Below are 18,451 nucleotides of genomic sequence, written 5' to 3' on the forward strand. Positions count from 1 at the left end.
ACCTCATAAAATTTATACCAATTGGCCAGTTTTGGGTAAAATTCATCTTTTCCTGAACTGTTAAAAATTAAATCCTATACATATTCTACTGGTATAGAATTTCCTTTCAGTTACTTAAGGGACAGTATTTTTTTTTTCAGTAACTTTGAGAGATATTCATGTTGCCTCATCAAAAATATTTTCAATTTTAGACCAATTCAAGATTCCTTGACTTGGCAGATGCTCCAATTCCATTACTTTTTTGACCCAAGAAATTCACTTGTCGACAAACAATTCATACCTCTTGAGATTCAGCTAGATTCAGATTGATGAACCTTCATCATTCATCGGCAATCAAATATAAACGACGAAACTAAAATGTGATCATCTATCGATTTGACATCATCAACCTGCAGGGAATTAATAAATATATTATTTTGTAGAACTTTGAGTACGTCGCTGAGTGTACATACATACATTCATCTAATTATATATATATAAAAATCTACATAACCACTTTATTTATTTACTTTTTATTCATCTCCACCAAATAATTCCCAGTATTCTCCTTACCTAGTTATTATTGTAACATTTTCTTTAAAAACTTTTAACACTCAATATTTATTTTTATATTATCCCAATTTTAAAATAATCTTCATTTGCAGCTTACTCGCACGTAAACTTCTCTGGATCTGTGTTTTGATACTTGTTTCTCTTGTTGTTGTTGTGAAATATCGAACAAAGATACTTGAAGGACATTAAACTAGCGTACCTACTTTTTAAGTGATAGTGAAGAAGTAAGGCAGCTTGCAAACAGTGTCCACCTCCAACTTTTTTGTCTATTCGAATAATATTTCATCGTTACTTGTATAACGACCTGAGCTTACTTAATACAATCTCATTTATTCTTATCTATATTTTTCCTGTGACAACATGGCGAGAACCACTGATTGAGCTTGTTCATTTCGAACGTTCTATGTTTGATAACCTTTTATGGTAACAAACTTTCTGTTCCATAAATATTTACACGCTTTTCAGGCATGGACAAGTGGTTATGGTGCTCAACTCGTAATCTGAGGGGTGAAGGTTCAAATCACCGTCGCACCAAATATGTTTGTCCTTTCATCGGTGGAGGCGTTATAATGTGATATTTAATTTAACTTTTCTTTGGTAAAAGAGTAGTCTAAGAGTTGGCGGTAGGTGGTTATGAGTTTCCTCAAGTGTTAAACTGCTAAATTAAAGACGCCTAGCGCAAATAGCTCTCGTGTAGCTTTAAGTGAAATACAAAAAACAAAACGAAAGCTAAAAACATCTGCTTGCCATTCACTGTTAACTCAATAAGCAATCTACAACTAATAGGCCTAGAATTTATGACGAAAATGACAGAAACCGCAAATATTTTGGTTGTTTTTCTCTCTTCCCATATTTGTTGAGGAAAATACAGATATTTTCATTTTGCATGTTTGGTAACTCGAACCCGAAATGGACAAGTTAAGAGAAGTGTGGAAACGCGCATCAGCAGTTTATGTTATTTTTATTACAAATTTAAACTACTGAGGTGCTAAAGTTTCGCTTGTTTTCAGCGTTTACACTATAATCAACAATACCTTACTAAAGAATAACTGGTCAAGCCTTTTCTTTAATATTCGCAAAATTTAATCATTAAACCACGCACTAATCATCTGATATTATAACTCTCTTTATTCAAATACAATACAACTATTTTAGTTAAAAATATAGCCTATAGCATTGTTTTAATTAACAAACTTTGCGTATTTATATTAACTAATTAACTATCTTTCTATACCTAATAGTCACACTGTTTGTACTCAAAATTTCACTTATGATACATAATTGCAGCGCCCTCGTTTAGTAATGGTTTAAACTACAAACCACTGAATTTTTGGTTCGGTGATAGGTTCTGTGAAAGTAAACATTAATTTGCGGCATTTGTTTTGAATACTTATGGAGAAGTAGAAGATAAAAATGTTATGTTGGAGGCAGATTTATTGTTTTAATAATGGATTCGTGTGTGCAGTATGCATTATTGCCGAAGGACAAAAAATCTGCATTGCTTTTTTAAGTTAAATAGTAACGAGTACATTGGTGCGAAAGTGGCTGCATATCCTGGGGGCTAGCCGATGGAGTGATCAATGAGCTAGCTATTCAACATGAATCGTTGCATCATGCCTGCGCTGTTTTCTCCGTCGAGATTAGTGATTCTTGTCTTCCTAATATTACGACTCAGCATCAACGGAACAAGTGCTGAGAAAAACAAATACTGTAAGTAGTTAAATAACAATACTAGTTTTTATTTATTATCTGACTTCATATAATTATCTCTGTGTGTGCAACCAAAAAACAAGCTTTTTTCTTATCGTCCAAGGGTAAGACTACGATATCACAGTTGAATATGCCTGGATTGTGTCCCTGGGAGAGAGAGAATAATCCAACCTAATAGAACAACACTGCACATGCGTGGTTTCTTATTTAAATTTATTAAATTTTGACTGTTGAGGTGAAAGTACGAGTTATATATCATACTTGTTTTATTAAGTAATGGTATTGCCTAAATAAAGGACGTTTTTTTTAAAAAAAACTAAAAATATACAACTAAAATTAATTCACCAATTACATAAAGATATGTGCAATACTTATTACACGCTAAAATCATATTGGGAGTAATTCCGTACCTGTTAACCACTCACTCAAGATAAATATTGAAATCCAGCTACTGAGATAAAGAAACGTATTAAAAACTCGTGGCAGCAAAGTGCTATTATATTTGTATAATCGATTCTATTACTTCTGAACCAATTCATAATAGAGGAACTACATAATGGTTTTCCATGAACTATTTTGTATGGATTTAGAACTTTGTTTTTAATAATAATTTAAGGTTGAATATACATAACATTTTAAGGAAATGGAGATATATTCTTCTCTTTTCAATCGGTCCCACAACAAAAAAATTATCAAAATTAGGAAAATTACTCTCCCGAAAGGGGTAGAATGCATAAAATTTAAATATTTGACTTGCTTGTAGAGCTTTTATCTATTGTTATTAGTTTAAATACTGATGTAAGCTATATTCTAGTGTTGCAAATAGTTTGTTGGATAAAGAAAACGTTGTAAATAGCGTTGTTTAAGATTGGCCTAGAATGTTTTAGATATTCATTCTCAAAAGTTCTGGTAAGTTTGGAGATAGATTGTAGAGAGAAAATAGTTTTTCAAAAATAGTGAGTTCAAAGATGTCCAAGAAAATAACAGGTAGAATTATTTCGAGATAGTTGGATCAGTTAATTAGTGTATAAGCATTTGGATCTGTTTTTGCAGTTGTAATTATTGAAATACTTTGTACACGTAAATTGACTACATGTTAGAGAGGTTGGAACGTCATTTGTAATGTAAGGTACAACAATTTACTATAAGGGAACAAGTGTTCAATCATTATAGATACGTCAGAAACAAAAAAATTGTTATTTGTAACTTGTGGAGAAGACTGGACTTTGGATTATTTTTCACTAATTGACTTAAATTAATTCATCCATTAAAGAACTACTTTACAACATTGGTGTCAGGTGAAGGATATTGCTTTGGTGAAAGTAAAGGAGAGCTTGTAATCCTTTAATCACAAAACATTTTAATTTTTGAAAATGAAGATCACAAGATAAAAGAGTGAGAGAAAAGTATTATGATGATGAAATTACTATGCCAAGATCAGGAGAAACCAGATTAAAAAAATTTAGAGAAGAGCAACAAGAAAAAAAAGAAATTGAATGATAGAATATTAATAGTGAAACAGAATGATGATAGAGAAACTTGAAAAAGATCTAAAAACTGGAAAGGAAGAGCTGATCAGAAAAGAAAAGGAAAACCAAGAAAAAATGTGTGTAAAGTCTAAAGAAGTTCAAGACATAAAAGAGGAATTACAAGAAAAATATGTAATATTTAAACAAGAGTTAAAATACATTTGATTGAAGACATGTCCAGTGAATATGTTTGTTTATTTGTTTGAATTTCACACAAAGCTACACAAGGGGTGATCTGTGCTAGTTGTCCTGAATTTAGTAGCATAAGACTAGAGATAAAGCAGCTAGTCATCACCACCCACTGCCAACTATTGGGCTACTTCTTTACCAAGTGGGGATTGAGTGTCACATTATAATGCACCTATGGCTGAAAGAGCAAGCATGTTTGGTGTGATGGGGATTCAAACCTGTAACCCTCAGGTTATGAATTGAGTGCCCTACCCAGCTGACCATGCCAAATTCATCCTCATTGAAACTACCAGAGATGTACAGGTAGAATACAAGTAATCTGAAAAATAATACAGAGTGTGAAATAAAGTGCAAATAGGCTGTAATAACAAAATGGTTTGATAAAGAAAGACATCAAAGAGGAAGAAAAAACAAGTGAGAGAATAATAAGTAATATAATATTAAAGGACAATAAGGGAGGTTTTGTTCCATCTAAGCTGTCCTATCCATAAAGTTAAACTGTTAGAAAGAACAAACACTTATAGCCAGCATTTATCATTCATATATTTATCAAGCTTTCTCAGACTAATTTCAAACACCACATTTGAAGACAACCAATTCTAGAGACCAACTACCTTGTTAGTAAACTAAAGCTATATCTGGTGAAGATGACTTCTTTTCTGCCAAAGTTTACATTAGCATCCTGTGGTTTTTCCATTTTGATGATTAAATAGGATAAAAAAATGATAAATCAATAGCGTCAGTTGCCTTATAAATCTTCTCTTAACACTTACCTTAGAAATCTTTTCTTAACACTTGTCTTTTCATGAAAAAAACAATTTCAGAGATGTGAAACTATCCTCATATAACAACCTTTTCTTCATTTTAGTCTTTCTCAAATCATTTCCAAGAGTTCAGTGTCCTTATTAGATTAACAAATAACCTTGACATGACATGATAACCTCTTTAAACTTGTATTCAGTATTTCTGTAGATATAACCCAGAACCCTATTTGTCCTGGTGTTAGGAACAACACTTTGGCTGGATGTTTCAATAGATTGATCAGTTAGAACATCAAGGTGTCTTTGTTTTTTTTCATAAGACTTTTAAGGTTATTCACGTCAAACTTGTCCCCTGCTGGTACAGTGATAAGTCTATGGATTTACAGTTCTAAAATCAGGGGTTCAATTCCCCTTGGTGGACTCAGCAGATAGCCCAATGTGGCTTTGCTATAAGAAAACACATCAAAATTATACTCATAATTCAAACTGTGATATTCACATGCATTACTTTGCATGTATTATAATTAAAAGCCATCTGTTACTTGCTCAACTTGCCAAATAAATCAAATCCATTTGTAAGGCAGTAGCATCCTCACAGTAGCAAAACTTTAACGTCATCATCAAATTTATTTAATTTTTTTACCGTTCTTTCATATTTATTATTGATGTAAATGAAACAAAGGTCCTAACACAGTTCTCAGTGTTGGATCAGTACAGTCATAGGGCCAAGGCATCTTCTTTCTATAGGCCCTACCAGTCATATAAATTAAACCATAGATTAACTTTTAAGGAAAATTTCATGGATCCATAGTTTTTGTAGGCCTTGGGCACTGTGCCTAATAAATAATATGGCCCCAACAGTTCTGAGTTTCCCTACTTGCAATATTAATCTACTCTGACAGAACTGTTATTTATAATAACCAGCTGTTTTATCTATCAGTTAACTTATTCCCCACACCTACAAGAGATAATATTTTAATTATTCTTTTATGTGGCACATCACAACACAAATTCTTCACTGTTGTGTTGCCTACATAAGCAGTGATCTCTTGTAAGAATGTCCAACATATTAGCAGGGTAATATTTTCACATTGTGAAACCAAGCTGACTTATCTATCAAAATTACTTAAAACACTTCACCAAGCATCTTTTGTCAGACTTTCAAAACTATTTTCACAACTGATGCAAGACTGATGGGTCTGTAATTGCTGGAAAATATTTGTCATCTCTCTTGGAAAGAGGAGTTACATTAGCTAACTTCCAATCCTCTGGTGCTTTCCCACTATTCAAGAACTTAGAAAAAATTATAGGGTGCAGCTCACATATTCAATCTATAGCATCTTTCAAAACTATTTGCTAAATATTATGTAGCCCAAGTGCTTTATAATTATTTTTTCCTTAGTAAGTTCAGAATTGATGTTTCCATCTGTCATCTCTTCAGGGTTAGGAATATTACTTAATTACAAACAATGTAAAGTTAATAGAACATATAGAGAACAGGAATTAAATGTATTTATAAGATAATGTTCATCTGGAAATATTCTATCATGAATGAGAAAATAAGTTCAACATTTGAGGAAAATTGTCCATGAGCTTATTGATGGAAAAGTTTGCAGTACACTGGTTGACATTGACACTGATTCTACAACTACAGTTGTGTGAGATAAGTTGTTAATGAAATATGGTAAATTGCTTCCAGAGGCAAAGAAGGAAGAGAGATTGGTGCAAACAGTTGGTGGGCATAAAGCTTAAGCAAAAGGGAACATGGAAACTGCCCTTTTTGTGGGAAGCTATCCTGTGTCTTATTAGATGCATGTAATTGGCATCAAGGAAGAATACATTTTGGAGACTGATTTCATGCAGCGATGTGGATGTCAGATTAGGCTAGCTTCATAGTCTACAACCAGGAAATCTTTGTATGCTATGAGGCAATTGCTCAACCAAAGGTTGAATATCCAATGCAAACAGAAATGGTAGTTATTGTACCACCAAGAAATGAGTTACTTATATCACGAGTTAATAGCTATAACTAATGACTTGGTGTAATGAGACTGAAACTCCAGCGTGACATGAGGTATTGGTGATTTGAAGAGCTCTATTGAATATGAAGATAAAGATTTCATATATAACTTTGCCAAGGAAGAACTCGTGCCAGCTTGTGATAAAGTGAAAAGTAGTTATGCTGTAAGTGCTGACAAAATTAGAGTCCATCAAGTTGAAATGGTACGGCTGAACATTTCACATCATGAAAGAGGATAAACTTCTTTGTTAAATGCCTGTTCAGAGGAGAGGTGATCCAAATCAAACATCATTCACCATAATCATATTTGAAAGTACACTGGTAAGAAAATGGCCAACTGGGTAATTTTCAATAAGAACTTGTCAGCATAACCTTAACATTTGGAGGATCTCAGAATTTCTGTCATTACTACTACCAGACAAGTCAGCTATTGACAACAAGCGACAAAGCTCTGTCTCACCTATATATTGTGGGCTTTGGAAATGAAAACTGCCAAAAGACTTGATGAATGGAAGATGAGGTACAGTATTTTGTTTTCTGTGTTACAATTTAAGGGACTTGCAAGATGGAGGCAGTGTTGTAAACTGCATTTTAATGTTGTAATTTCTTTGTTTGCCAGAGAGAGCTACAGATCATGAATGATGGTATTAAGGTAGGTTAAACAAAATGCCACTTAAAATCTTGAATCTGTAAACATTTAGGAGAATCTATCAGAACCAACCATCCACTATTTAAACCCAGCCACTCATTGACTCCTACACATTCTGAAACCAGAGGTCACGTTATCTCATTTCATTTCTATATCACATGATCTTCAGATCTTCAAGCCTACATTAAAGAAAGTCTCCTTATGGCTAAAGACTGCCCAACCCTTAATGATTCACAAAGCTCTTTAGACCTAAGATTGTTCTAAATTTACACATGTAACTGAGCCAGTTTAATATATATATATATAATTTGTTTTATCTATCTGCTTCCTCTTTTCCTAACAACTAAATAAACTAATAATTACTTTATATTATAATTGTAGTAATAATCATTTTTGTAACAATTTTCAGATTTTGATGGTGATATAACAAGTTATTTCAAAATGTTCGAACTTGTAAATAAAATGTGTATTTTGTGAACTGTCTTCATGTACATTACTGAACTTCAGTTTTCACATCATGAATTAATTGTTGATATGTTAAATAAAGCAACTTGTATTTATGTGGACTGGCTATTGTTATTATTTTTGTCTGATATTTATGGGATTGTAGAGACCTTTTTGTTCACCATACAGTAACTTAAATTAGATGTGTGAATAACATTATGGCACTTCACCATTATAAGAGGCATAACTGTGTTGTTTTGGTTTTCTGACCCAAGCTCTGCTGATTAGCCTTGAATAGGTAGAACTGCAGTCTACAGTAGAGAGTATGACAAATCAATGAATGCATTACAGCCTTAAGTCTTTTCAACTTTACCCCTTAGAGAAGGAAAAAAAAAGAAGATTTGTAGCATATAATTTAAAAGAACTAACCCACTAAAAACAGTATTATTATAGTAAGGAAGGAATTGGAAAAATACTGATTTTACATAAAATTTTTAATAAAATACAGTATTTTTATAATATCTTGTGTGTGAGATACACAATAAGTTCTAGTAATCTGTTTTCTTTAGATCACATATCTACACTATGTGGACAAAAAATATTTCATCCACTATACAAAAAGATTGATGGGGTTGTTCTTACCTCAGAAAGTGAAGATAATCTCAAATGTGTCATCACATTCCAAACAGATTCCATTCTTCAAAAATTCATGTTGCGATTTGACCACCTAGCTCTGGACTGTAACGACCATCTCTTTGTTTATGATGGAGACAATGCCTATGGCACCCACAAGGTAATTCATTTTAAGTAATTTTAACACAAGCAGTGTATCATACTGACAAGTTCCTGTGATAGAAATCTTAACTCTTGAGATTGCAAACTTTCTTCAAGTGTAATTAGGTTTAGAAACAGAATATTTGAACTTTTCTTGTTAGGTATATATTTTGAAATAAAAATAAATTATACTTAATGGTATTTTTTGTTAATTTTAACTTATTTTGGTAACTAAATTGTTTTGTGCTCAGATGTATCAGTTTGTTCATCAGCTCATATCTGTTTAGGTATTGATACTAAAGTGTGAAACACTTCGTCTAACATTCACAAACTGATCTCTTCCTGTTGATATTTTTCTGTTAACTAATTTTGATGATATAGGTTTATATATTTGTATATCAGTGATTTTCTTTCCTTTTAGGCCCACCTGTCCTGCCGAAGCACCAAGCGTAATGTAGGCACTATTTTCACTCAGAGCAACTTTGTCACTTTGAAATATATTACAGACAAGTGGAGCAAATTGGGGAACGGTTTCAAGTTAATCATAACGGCCTTCAAAACATCTCGTATGATACTGTAAATTATCTTCTCTTTTTTCTTCAGCTATCTCTAAGATCTGCTTTGGGAAAATATTCTTGGCATAATACATTTGTTTTTACATTTTGAATCTGTTGATTTCTTTCAGTACCAAATACATGTAAAAAGCATAACCGTCAAATTAACTAAATATATTTCAAGATATATTCCATAGAGTCAGATGTAGTTTACATTTCAAAGTACTAAAATTCAGAGTTACATGTAACAAAAAATGACATGGTAGTCTTGAAATAATTTATTTAGCTCATTTAATTTCTTCAGCTGTAGGATGTCAAGATTTTCAGTGTTTGAACACTTTCTGTATATCTGAGGATTTAACTTGTGACAACATTAACCACTGTGGCGATAACAGTGATGAAACCAGCTTGGCTCTTTGTCCAAGTAAGTTTGTAATTATTTGTTGGACTCAGAAATGAATCTTAGATTTGGTATACTCATGGCTAATGTTAATTTCCTTCTTACATAAAAAATGATTTGTTATCAACATAAGAGTTGTTGCTCAGAAAAATCTAACAAATTATAAAGGCTGAAAGATGTTATTTTTCAATTATTAGAATTAGTTTTAGTTTCTTTTATTTTAACACAATATTATATTTAGTAACCACCAGGGGCATAGACTTTTTACACCCGATCGGGGGGGGGGATGATTTTTGCAACCACTTATGTGGACTGTTTAATTTGCAAATTGGTAATCTCTGATTATGTGAACCTGAATGGGCGGATGATTTTTGCAACCACTTATGTGGACTGTTTAATTTGCAAATGGGTAATCTCTGATTATGTGAACCTGAAAGCTGTAAACATACAGTCACAGAGTATGTTTATATCTACTGAAAAACTGTTCATGTTGTTTGATAAAAATAATTAAAATGTCTTTGCAAACTCTTGAAAATTACACATCAATAAAATGTAGCACATAATTATTCATACTTTTCATTGAAGTAAGATTCATTTAGTCCTCTGGTCTACATGTTCCCAAACGTAGACCTCCTTTGTGATGATCTGTTTATGTATTCTTTCATAAGTTCTTCTATATTTATCTTGTCAACCTCATCTTTGTGAGTGTGACAAACTGCCACATGGTTGAAGCAGCACTGAGGCATAGTTGACCTTAACCACGTCTTCAACCGTCTTAATGCAGAAAAGCTGCATTCACATTCGCAGCTGGATACTGTACATACAAGCAAAATTTTCATGAGAAGAAACTCTTCACTAAACATCTGCTGGCTTGTTTCATGCATTTTACAGTAAGCATCCTTCACACCTTTCAGAGATACTGCTTTTGTTGTTCCTTTGAACATGGGCAACTGAAACTCGAGCCGGTTGTGCAGTGATTTCTGGATAGAAGTTTATAACTGAGTTGTCAATCTTGCCAGATGTGATAATGTTCTCAAGTGCCAGATATTGCCTCAAGTCATTGTTGTTTGCATTGAATCTAGTGGTCAGATGTTCTGTGACTGTGTCCACAAATTCAAAATATTGGCTTCTGTAGTAATCTCTAGCTGTTGCAGAATGGTGTGCTGAGCCATCACCTGTGATCCTTCTTGGGGGTCTGTAAATGCGTGGTAGTTCAATAGGCACCAGATCTAGGGAAGTTACCTTTTTCTCAGCTTCATCAAATATCTTGTTGTAATTTTCCTCTTTTTGCAATACCCACAGTTGCTTAACTGTCATTGCAGATGCTTCAATCATGCCAGATACTGTCACTGATTTTGCTTGGAATGCACTATTTAGTTCCTCTAATGCAGTTAATGGATGCTGAGCCATGAACAATCCTAAAACTATCTTTCCTTTGTCAAATCTGTCCAGCAGACCTTGTGCTTTCACTGTTACATCTGATTTTTCATTTGTATATTCAGACAAAGAATCAACAATGTCACTGTAGTGATCATTAGCACATGTAATTGCAGATAGGTGGCACATCCAGCGTGTTGGACACAGTGGGCGGATGTATTTAACTGGACCGTTGTGGCTGTCTGACGATACAATATTTTCAAAGATTGTCTTGTATTTGCCTGACCTCTGAAGCAAGACACCAAGTTCATGTACCCACTGGATAGAATCTCGAACACATTCACAAGCTTCAACTGCATGTTGCATTATTAAATTAGCCTTGTGTGCTCCGCAGTGAAAAAACAAAGCTGATGGTTGCTTCTCTTTTATTTTTGCCTGGCATCCACTGTACGCACCACTCATGTTAGCAACTCCATCATAAGTTTGTGCTCTTAATCCTGACAGTGGTAAATTGAGTCTAGTCAGTACATCAAGTATAGTCGAGAATATTGTTTCACCAGTTGTATTGGAAACACTGTACAAACTAAGAAATGTGTCATGGACGTCAAGGTTCTCATCTACGTATCGTACACATATTGCTTCCTGTTCAGCACCTGTAACATCTTCAGTGCCATTAACCAATAATGCAAAGATTTTACTTTGCTGCACTTTGTGTGCAGTATTTGATGGCTGAACATCTCCATTATTTCATTCTGAGCCTGGGGTGATGTGATTGTGGTTTTCTTTGACAAGTAGGCCATCAACTCAGGATCTTCCTCTTCCAGGAGCTTCATTAACTGCAGGAAGTTCCCCCTCCATATCAGTATGTCCACGTAATGCTAAACCTTGATGCAATAACAAACATAAACTTCTGAATATTTTGGCTAGACTTCTTTTGCATTCTTCCTGCTGCTTCTTTTTTTCATCATGTAGCTGGACAGTCACTGGAGTTACATCAAGTAAACTTTCTGGAGATATAGCGAATCTGTGCTGAGAGGAGGATTGGTGTTCGTTGAATTTCTGTTTTGCCTTTTTCCAGTTGCAAAAACCAATGGATATGAAGGTATACCCCACTGGCCTCTATTTTCTACCTTGGCACAATTAAAGCATATATAACTTTTTGAGTCTGATTGTCGAAGTGCGGCCATCAAACCACCTGCCCTGGAAGTTGAGATTTTGAGATTTTGCTTTTTGTCGTGGTATTAGTTGTGCGTCTGGATGATATGGCTTTCTACACTGTATCTGTGGATTGTCAGATTTTTCATTACTGCACAAACTTGTTTCACAACTATCTGGTGGTTCATGTTGTGCAATAGTTGCACAAGCATTTTCAGACTCGTCCTCTGATGAACATGGTATTTCCTCTGTATAACAAGTTTCTATTCCTCTGCTTGAGGTTGTTGGATTATCTACATCTACATTGTCACTTGTAGTACTAGTAACTGGCTTGCAGAACTGTCTAATATGGGAAAGTTTCAGATGCTTGCTTGTCATAATTGGAATCTGTTTCCCAGATGACTCAACAAGCTAAAATTCAGTCTTTATTGAAAAATTCTAACATACAATGAACAAAGATGGAACAGAATGGAAGTAGGACTGAACTGTACAATGTATTTAAGTCGAATGTGTGAACCTCACAGTGACTACCGAGCCGACTGACCGCCTGGGCATAGCTGAGATAATAATGTGTGCTAGTTACAACACAAGTAATTACAAGTTTCTCAAAAAATACTTAAACAATCACAAATATATTACATTCCTGTTAAAACTCATCAAACACGTTGTGATATAATGTCCATAAGCACGTCTATTAAATAAAAACACCTAAACAAAAACTAGCAATACAATTCAAGTAGAGTCTTCAGGCTGCTGAAATCACTCCTTTTGTGTTCTAATTATACAAGAAAATTCCATATTTTTACTATCTATGATGAGAGAATATATTGTTCTTTTACCATAAAGCACCAGCACTTTATTAGAAGGTGGTGATAATCTGAAATTTCATGGATTGATGAGGGCCACAAACACAGGTTAAATGAGCCCTGTTGTAAAATTGAGGCTCAGACTAAAGGGAGTGGAGGGGGGTGATGTAGGGCACGACTGGATCCAAGCAGCTCAAACCTGTCGTAACTTTACACTAAACGTACACTATGGTGCCGTTCGACAATAAAAACCGGCTAGACATACATAAGAACAAATGGTGTAGGAAAACCGCACAATATACACATAAGACTGATGCAGCTACAAGCTACACGTGGCCTGCCAGATCTAGATCACAGGAGTTTACGCTTGGGAGTAATATTTTCAAATTTCATGCTCTGTTCAATCTGTTGTGATGAAAATTTTAGTTAATCTTAGACTACGTACAAGACTTAAGTAGATTTTGTGATGGTGCTTGCAAGCCTTGCATGTATACTTAGGCCTACTGACTGATACTTACGAACTATCGCTTAGATCAAAAAGCTTAGAAGTACGCCTATATTAAAGATGTACATTTCGGCTACTGAAAAAGCCTACGTCTCAGCCTAATTATCTCATTCGATTGGTAAGAACACGAGAATCACAAGAACAAACACACAATTTATAGGCCAGTGATGCAATAAAACAATTCAACAGACCAAACTGTAGGGGGGGATGATTGTATGCACCATACCCCCACCTAAAATGAAGGTGGGGATGTATCCCACCCAGGATCTACGCCCTGGTTTCCAGTGTTTCTTATTTGTATACGCTCCTTAGGAAGTTATTTCATGTCTTAGACTTTTGATTAACAAATACAGCTCTTGATGTATGGATTTCTATTTGCTATAGGAATGTGTCTTTCATTTGTATAAGAAAATCTGGCACTATTATAGTATTGTGATATACATGGATAGTATCAGTATTGTAACTTTTGTTTACTTGTAATTGGCACCAGTTACTATAAATAATGCTTATTAAAATAATCATTACGTAATGTTTTGTGGCAGATATAATCAGAATAAGTTCCAACATTCAATACTAACCTAATTATAACCTAAATTTAAGGTGCTACTTTGGAACACATAACTCAGTAACTTGTTATGTGATGAACAGAAAAACATGAACAGATATGAATCATTTAGCAATAAATTATGTTTTAGTGAATCATTAGAATGGTAATGATGGTAGTATCTACGGAGACAGCAGGTTATAGTGTAAATATATTTGTAGACAACATGCTATAGTGTAAATATATTTGTAGACCACATGCTATAGTGTAAATATATTTGTAGACCACATGCTACAGTGTAAATATATTTGTAGACCACATGCTATTGTGTAAATATATTTGTAGACCACATGCTACAGTGTAAATATATTTGTAGACCACATGCTACAGTGTAAATATATTTGTAGACCACATGCTACAGTGTAAATATATTTGTAGACCACATGCTATTGTGTAAATATATTTGTAGACCTCATGCTATGGTGTAAATATATTTGTAGACCTCATGCTATGGTGTAAATATATTTGTAGGCCACATGCTATAGTGTAAATATATTTGTAGACCACGTGCTATGGTGTAAATATATTTGTAGACCACGTGCTACGGTGTAAATATATTTGTAGACCACATGCTATAGTAGCATTGCAAACCTTATCTATATGAGAAGAGATTAAAACTCAATTTCAAATGTTAAAATTATTTGTATTTGTGAGCATGTGTGTGTGTCTTTCTTACAAAAATGGTTAAATTATTCCTGTCATAAAGTGTTAATATTAGGCCTGTTGAAAAAAGCATTCATGAGGTAACAAGATGGCTTACATAAACAGTGTTTGTTCAGGCTTGATGATCTAGGTTTTGAGCAAAACACGTTATCAACTAAGGATATGGTGAGAAATAGTGTAGTTGGATTAATATTATTATCCAACTTTTAGTGCTTAAAAGTTCTAAGCAAGTAAATAGATAAAGAATCAGAGTTGAACAGTATACTAGGACTATTACTAATGTCTTATGACGAGAAAAATTAATTGTAATCAGATATGTCAGTTAGAAAAAGTCATTCACACTGTTTATAAATATGTAAACTTCACTGTCAGAAAATTAATCAAGTCTAAATAGGAGTTCTTTTTTAAATTCTAATTATCATTTTCTTAATTCTTAGATGAGCCTGCTGAAAACTTGATTCTAGGAATTGGAGTTACTGTATTCGTATCTATAATTGTCAGCACAGTTGTTATATGTTTTCTGTGTGTGGTAGGCATTGTAGTGTGTATCTGTCAGAGACAAAGACAGTCAGACCATGACCCACTGGCACCACACTATCCAGGATACAATAGTAAGTGTATTATAACAAACCCTTGAGATAGATTAAAAAGAAATGATAGTAAAGTTTGTGGTATAAGCAAAATAATAATTTAAAATTTTTCAATGAAATTTGAACTTTTGATGAAATGTAGATTTCATCTTGAAGGAATGTGTCACATACTCTACTATCAAAGCTTTGATCACAGAATTGCTCTCTTATTTCTAAGTATATTTTAAAGGATGATGCAACACATTTCTCTGAAGTTTTCAGTTGTTTTCATTTCTTTTAGTTAACTTTATCATATTAAATTGCACTAATTCACATATAACATTGTAGACACCAAGGAATCATTTGAACCTTCAAGACTACCTATTTCTGAGTAAAAGTTAAAATGTGAATCCACCCTCTTTATTTTCAAAAAAAAAATTCATTACTCTCTACTAATGCTAATGACAACTTACCACGTAATATAATTGTGCTATGGGGAAACTAAAAGAGGCTAAACTGGAACTTAGCCTGTTTTTTTCAAAATCATAAACTTATGTCCTGTAAAGCAATTATTTTTGGGTTGCAGCACAAAGAAATGGAAAGCCTCCTTAATCTTTCAATTTTCCAAATAATCTCATCTTAAAGTCACTGTTTGCCCTCCTTTTCTCAAGAAAAAATATGTTAAGAGATCTTAATATCTCTATCAGAGAACCCTGGAATTATCTACTTAGCCCTCTTCTGAATCTTCTGTATAGTAAGAGTATCATTTTTCAGGCAAGGAAACTGAAACTACACACAGTATTCTGAGTAAAGTTAGCTAACTAGTGATTTGTATGAAGATCTAATTACCTCTTTTGATTTGTTACAAGTATGTCTATTAGGCAGGTGGCAGCACTGCCTGTGTGGGGATGGCCTGGGTTGTTCAAATGATAATTTAAATATCCCTTCAATAGGTCACCATAACTTTACAATACTGTGCAGTGCTTTCTTTTTTTAAAAATATCTATCTAATCACTGAGTCAAATTTTATGAATGTGTGTAAACAGCAGAGCAAAATGTTTGAATTTTTGGTTCTTTTCCATTGCTTTATTATTATTATTATTATTATTATTATATGATAACTCAAAAACCAAAACAATGATGTAAACCAGTTGTTTCACTGAGGTTATGTACCTTTAAATGGAGTATCTGCTTTTGCAAGTGTTATTAACCCTTTCACAACCTGGCCATGGGTCAAAGGCCATGTCATCACCCTTGTTGACTTGCATTCTTAATTTTGTTAATCTACTATTTTATAAATTTATGTCAATAAGTTTGGAATCAAATTATAGATTGTAATTCAGCTTTTAATATTATATGAGTTAATTTATTAATTTAAAAGTAAGTATTAAAAGAACACCTATTTCGGTTAATTCTTTACTTGGAAGAACAGTCACCTTCTCACAACTGGCTGCAGGCAATGAAGGGTGATATAGATGTGGGGCATTGAGGACTTGAGCACCCACATCTTGCTCTCCTAATTTCTAGTTCTAATTCTATATCTATTGCTATTTGTTATTTCTTATATGAGACTGGCAAATGGAGATTAAGACTAGTAGACAGTGTATCCCCATTGCAGTGTGGGTCCTACTTCTTCAGTCACCTCCAAAACCTAGGGTACATTTTATAATCCCACATTGTAGCTTGTACCCTGGGATCTTTTCAGTTGATGCAGACTTTTTTTGTTTGATTTGTTTTTCTTGCAGCTTGTTTATGAGTTATAACAAACTAATAAAATTTGCTGTGATTTTACTTATTATTTAACTTTATTACAATGTATTTATTTTCACTGTAATTATATATATGTATAAATATACAATATTATGAGTCTTAAGATGCTTAGACTAAATGCTTATTTATGTGTTATAATGTGTAATGATTCTAACACAAAAAAAAATCATAATTTAAATTTATTTATCAATTTTTATGACAGCTACAAGATCAGTCAAATCAGTAGATCTAATGTATTTAGGAAAACAACAGACAAAAAAGTCAAACTAAAAACATACATTTTAGTTGTATTTAGGAAGTTTTAGTGATTACACTAATAATATTTGAGGTATTTGGAATAAATATTAGATTTTTAATCTTAACTTTGCACTCAGACTAGTAACAAAATGGACTCTATTTTCACAAATAAATTTATAGTAAAAATAATTAATTAAAAATCTGATTTTTTTGTGCACAAAAATCTTGTAATATTTACTACACATGCACCAAATTTTGTGAAGGTGAGCTTACTTCATCAGATGTTATAAATGATCTTGTAATATTTACTACACATGCACCAAATTTTCTGAAGGTGAGCTTACTTCATCAAACGTTATAAATGATCTTGTAATATTTACTACACATGCACCAAATTTTCTGAAGGTGAGCTTACTTCATCAAACGTTATAAATGATCTTGTAATATTTACTACACATGCACCAAATTTTGTGAAGGTGAGCTTACTTCATCAAACGTTATAAATGATCTTGTAATATTTACTACACATGCACCAAATTTTCTGAAGGTGAGCTCACTTCATCAAACGTTATAAATGATCTTGTAATATTTACTACACATGCACCAAATTTTCTGAAGGTGAGCTTACTTCATCAAACGTTATAAATGATCTTGTAATATTTACTACACATGCACCAAATTTTCTGAAGGTGAGCTTTCTTCATCAAACGTTATAAATGATCTTGTAATATTTACTACACATGCACCAAATTTTGTGAAGGTGAGCTTACTTCATCAAACGTTATAAATAATGAACTTGTGTATATTATACTGAACCTGATGAGAAAGAGTTAAAAAAACAACTAAAGAAAAACTTTTCAAAAAAATCAAGTAAATATGGCTGATACTGATTCCTGAAAAAAAAAAAGTAGTAAGGGTGGCATTTACATCATTTGTACGTAATAGCACAGACACTTAGTGTAGTAGTGTTAATGGATAAAAGTAAGAAGTTAAACTCAGTTGTGATTGGATAGTTTTGTACATTAATGTTTGTTAATTCTTGCTTGTACTATTATGTAGGAGAGATGCGAATGCTATCTCTACTGTCTTGTTTTTGTTTTGTTTTTATGTATTCATATTAGTCATACTTACATTTACATTTTTCAATAAATGAAATCTCTCAGCTTTTAAGAGTCCCAGTGAG

General features: G+C 33.1%; 1 protein-coding gene across 12 annotated transcripts in view; it reads left to right on the forward strand.

Moving 5' to 3' along the window:
• The first annotated feature begins 1,863 nt into the window (after positions 1 to 1,863).
• LOC143231731 (uncharacterized) overlaps positions 1,864 to 18,451 on the forward strand; it is a 31,410-nt gene continuing 14,822 nt past the window's right edge. For 11 of the 12 annotated variants that reach the window (XR_013017137.1, XR_013017139.1, XR_013017142.1 and 8 more), the window contains exons 1-5: positions 1,864 to 2,262; positions 8,424 to 8,647; positions 9,050 to 9,194; positions 9,487 to 9,606; positions 15,130 to 15,303. Coding sequence is in view for 7 of the 12 variants with exons in the window: in XM_076466349.1 (XP_076322464.1) it covers positions 2,151 to 2,262; positions 8,424 to 8,647; positions 9,050 to 9,194; positions 9,487 to 9,606; positions 15,130 to 15,303 (775 nt within the window). In the remaining 5 variants the exon portion in view is untranslated. The remainder of the gene's footprint in view (positions 2,263 to 8,423; positions 8,648 to 9,049; positions 9,195 to 9,486; positions 9,607 to 15,129; positions 15,304 to 18,451) is intronic. The other variant, XM_076466353.1, reaches the window with a different exon arrangement.

The sequence above is a fragment of the Tachypleus tridentatus genome, chromosome 11, assembly GCF_004210375.1.
Source record: "Tachypleus tridentatus isolate NWPU-2018 chromosome 11, ASM421037v1, whole genome shotgun sequence".
Classification (NCBI taxonomy): Eukaryota; Metazoa; Arthropoda; class Merostomata; order Xiphosura; family Limulidae; genus Tachypleus; species Tachypleus tridentatus.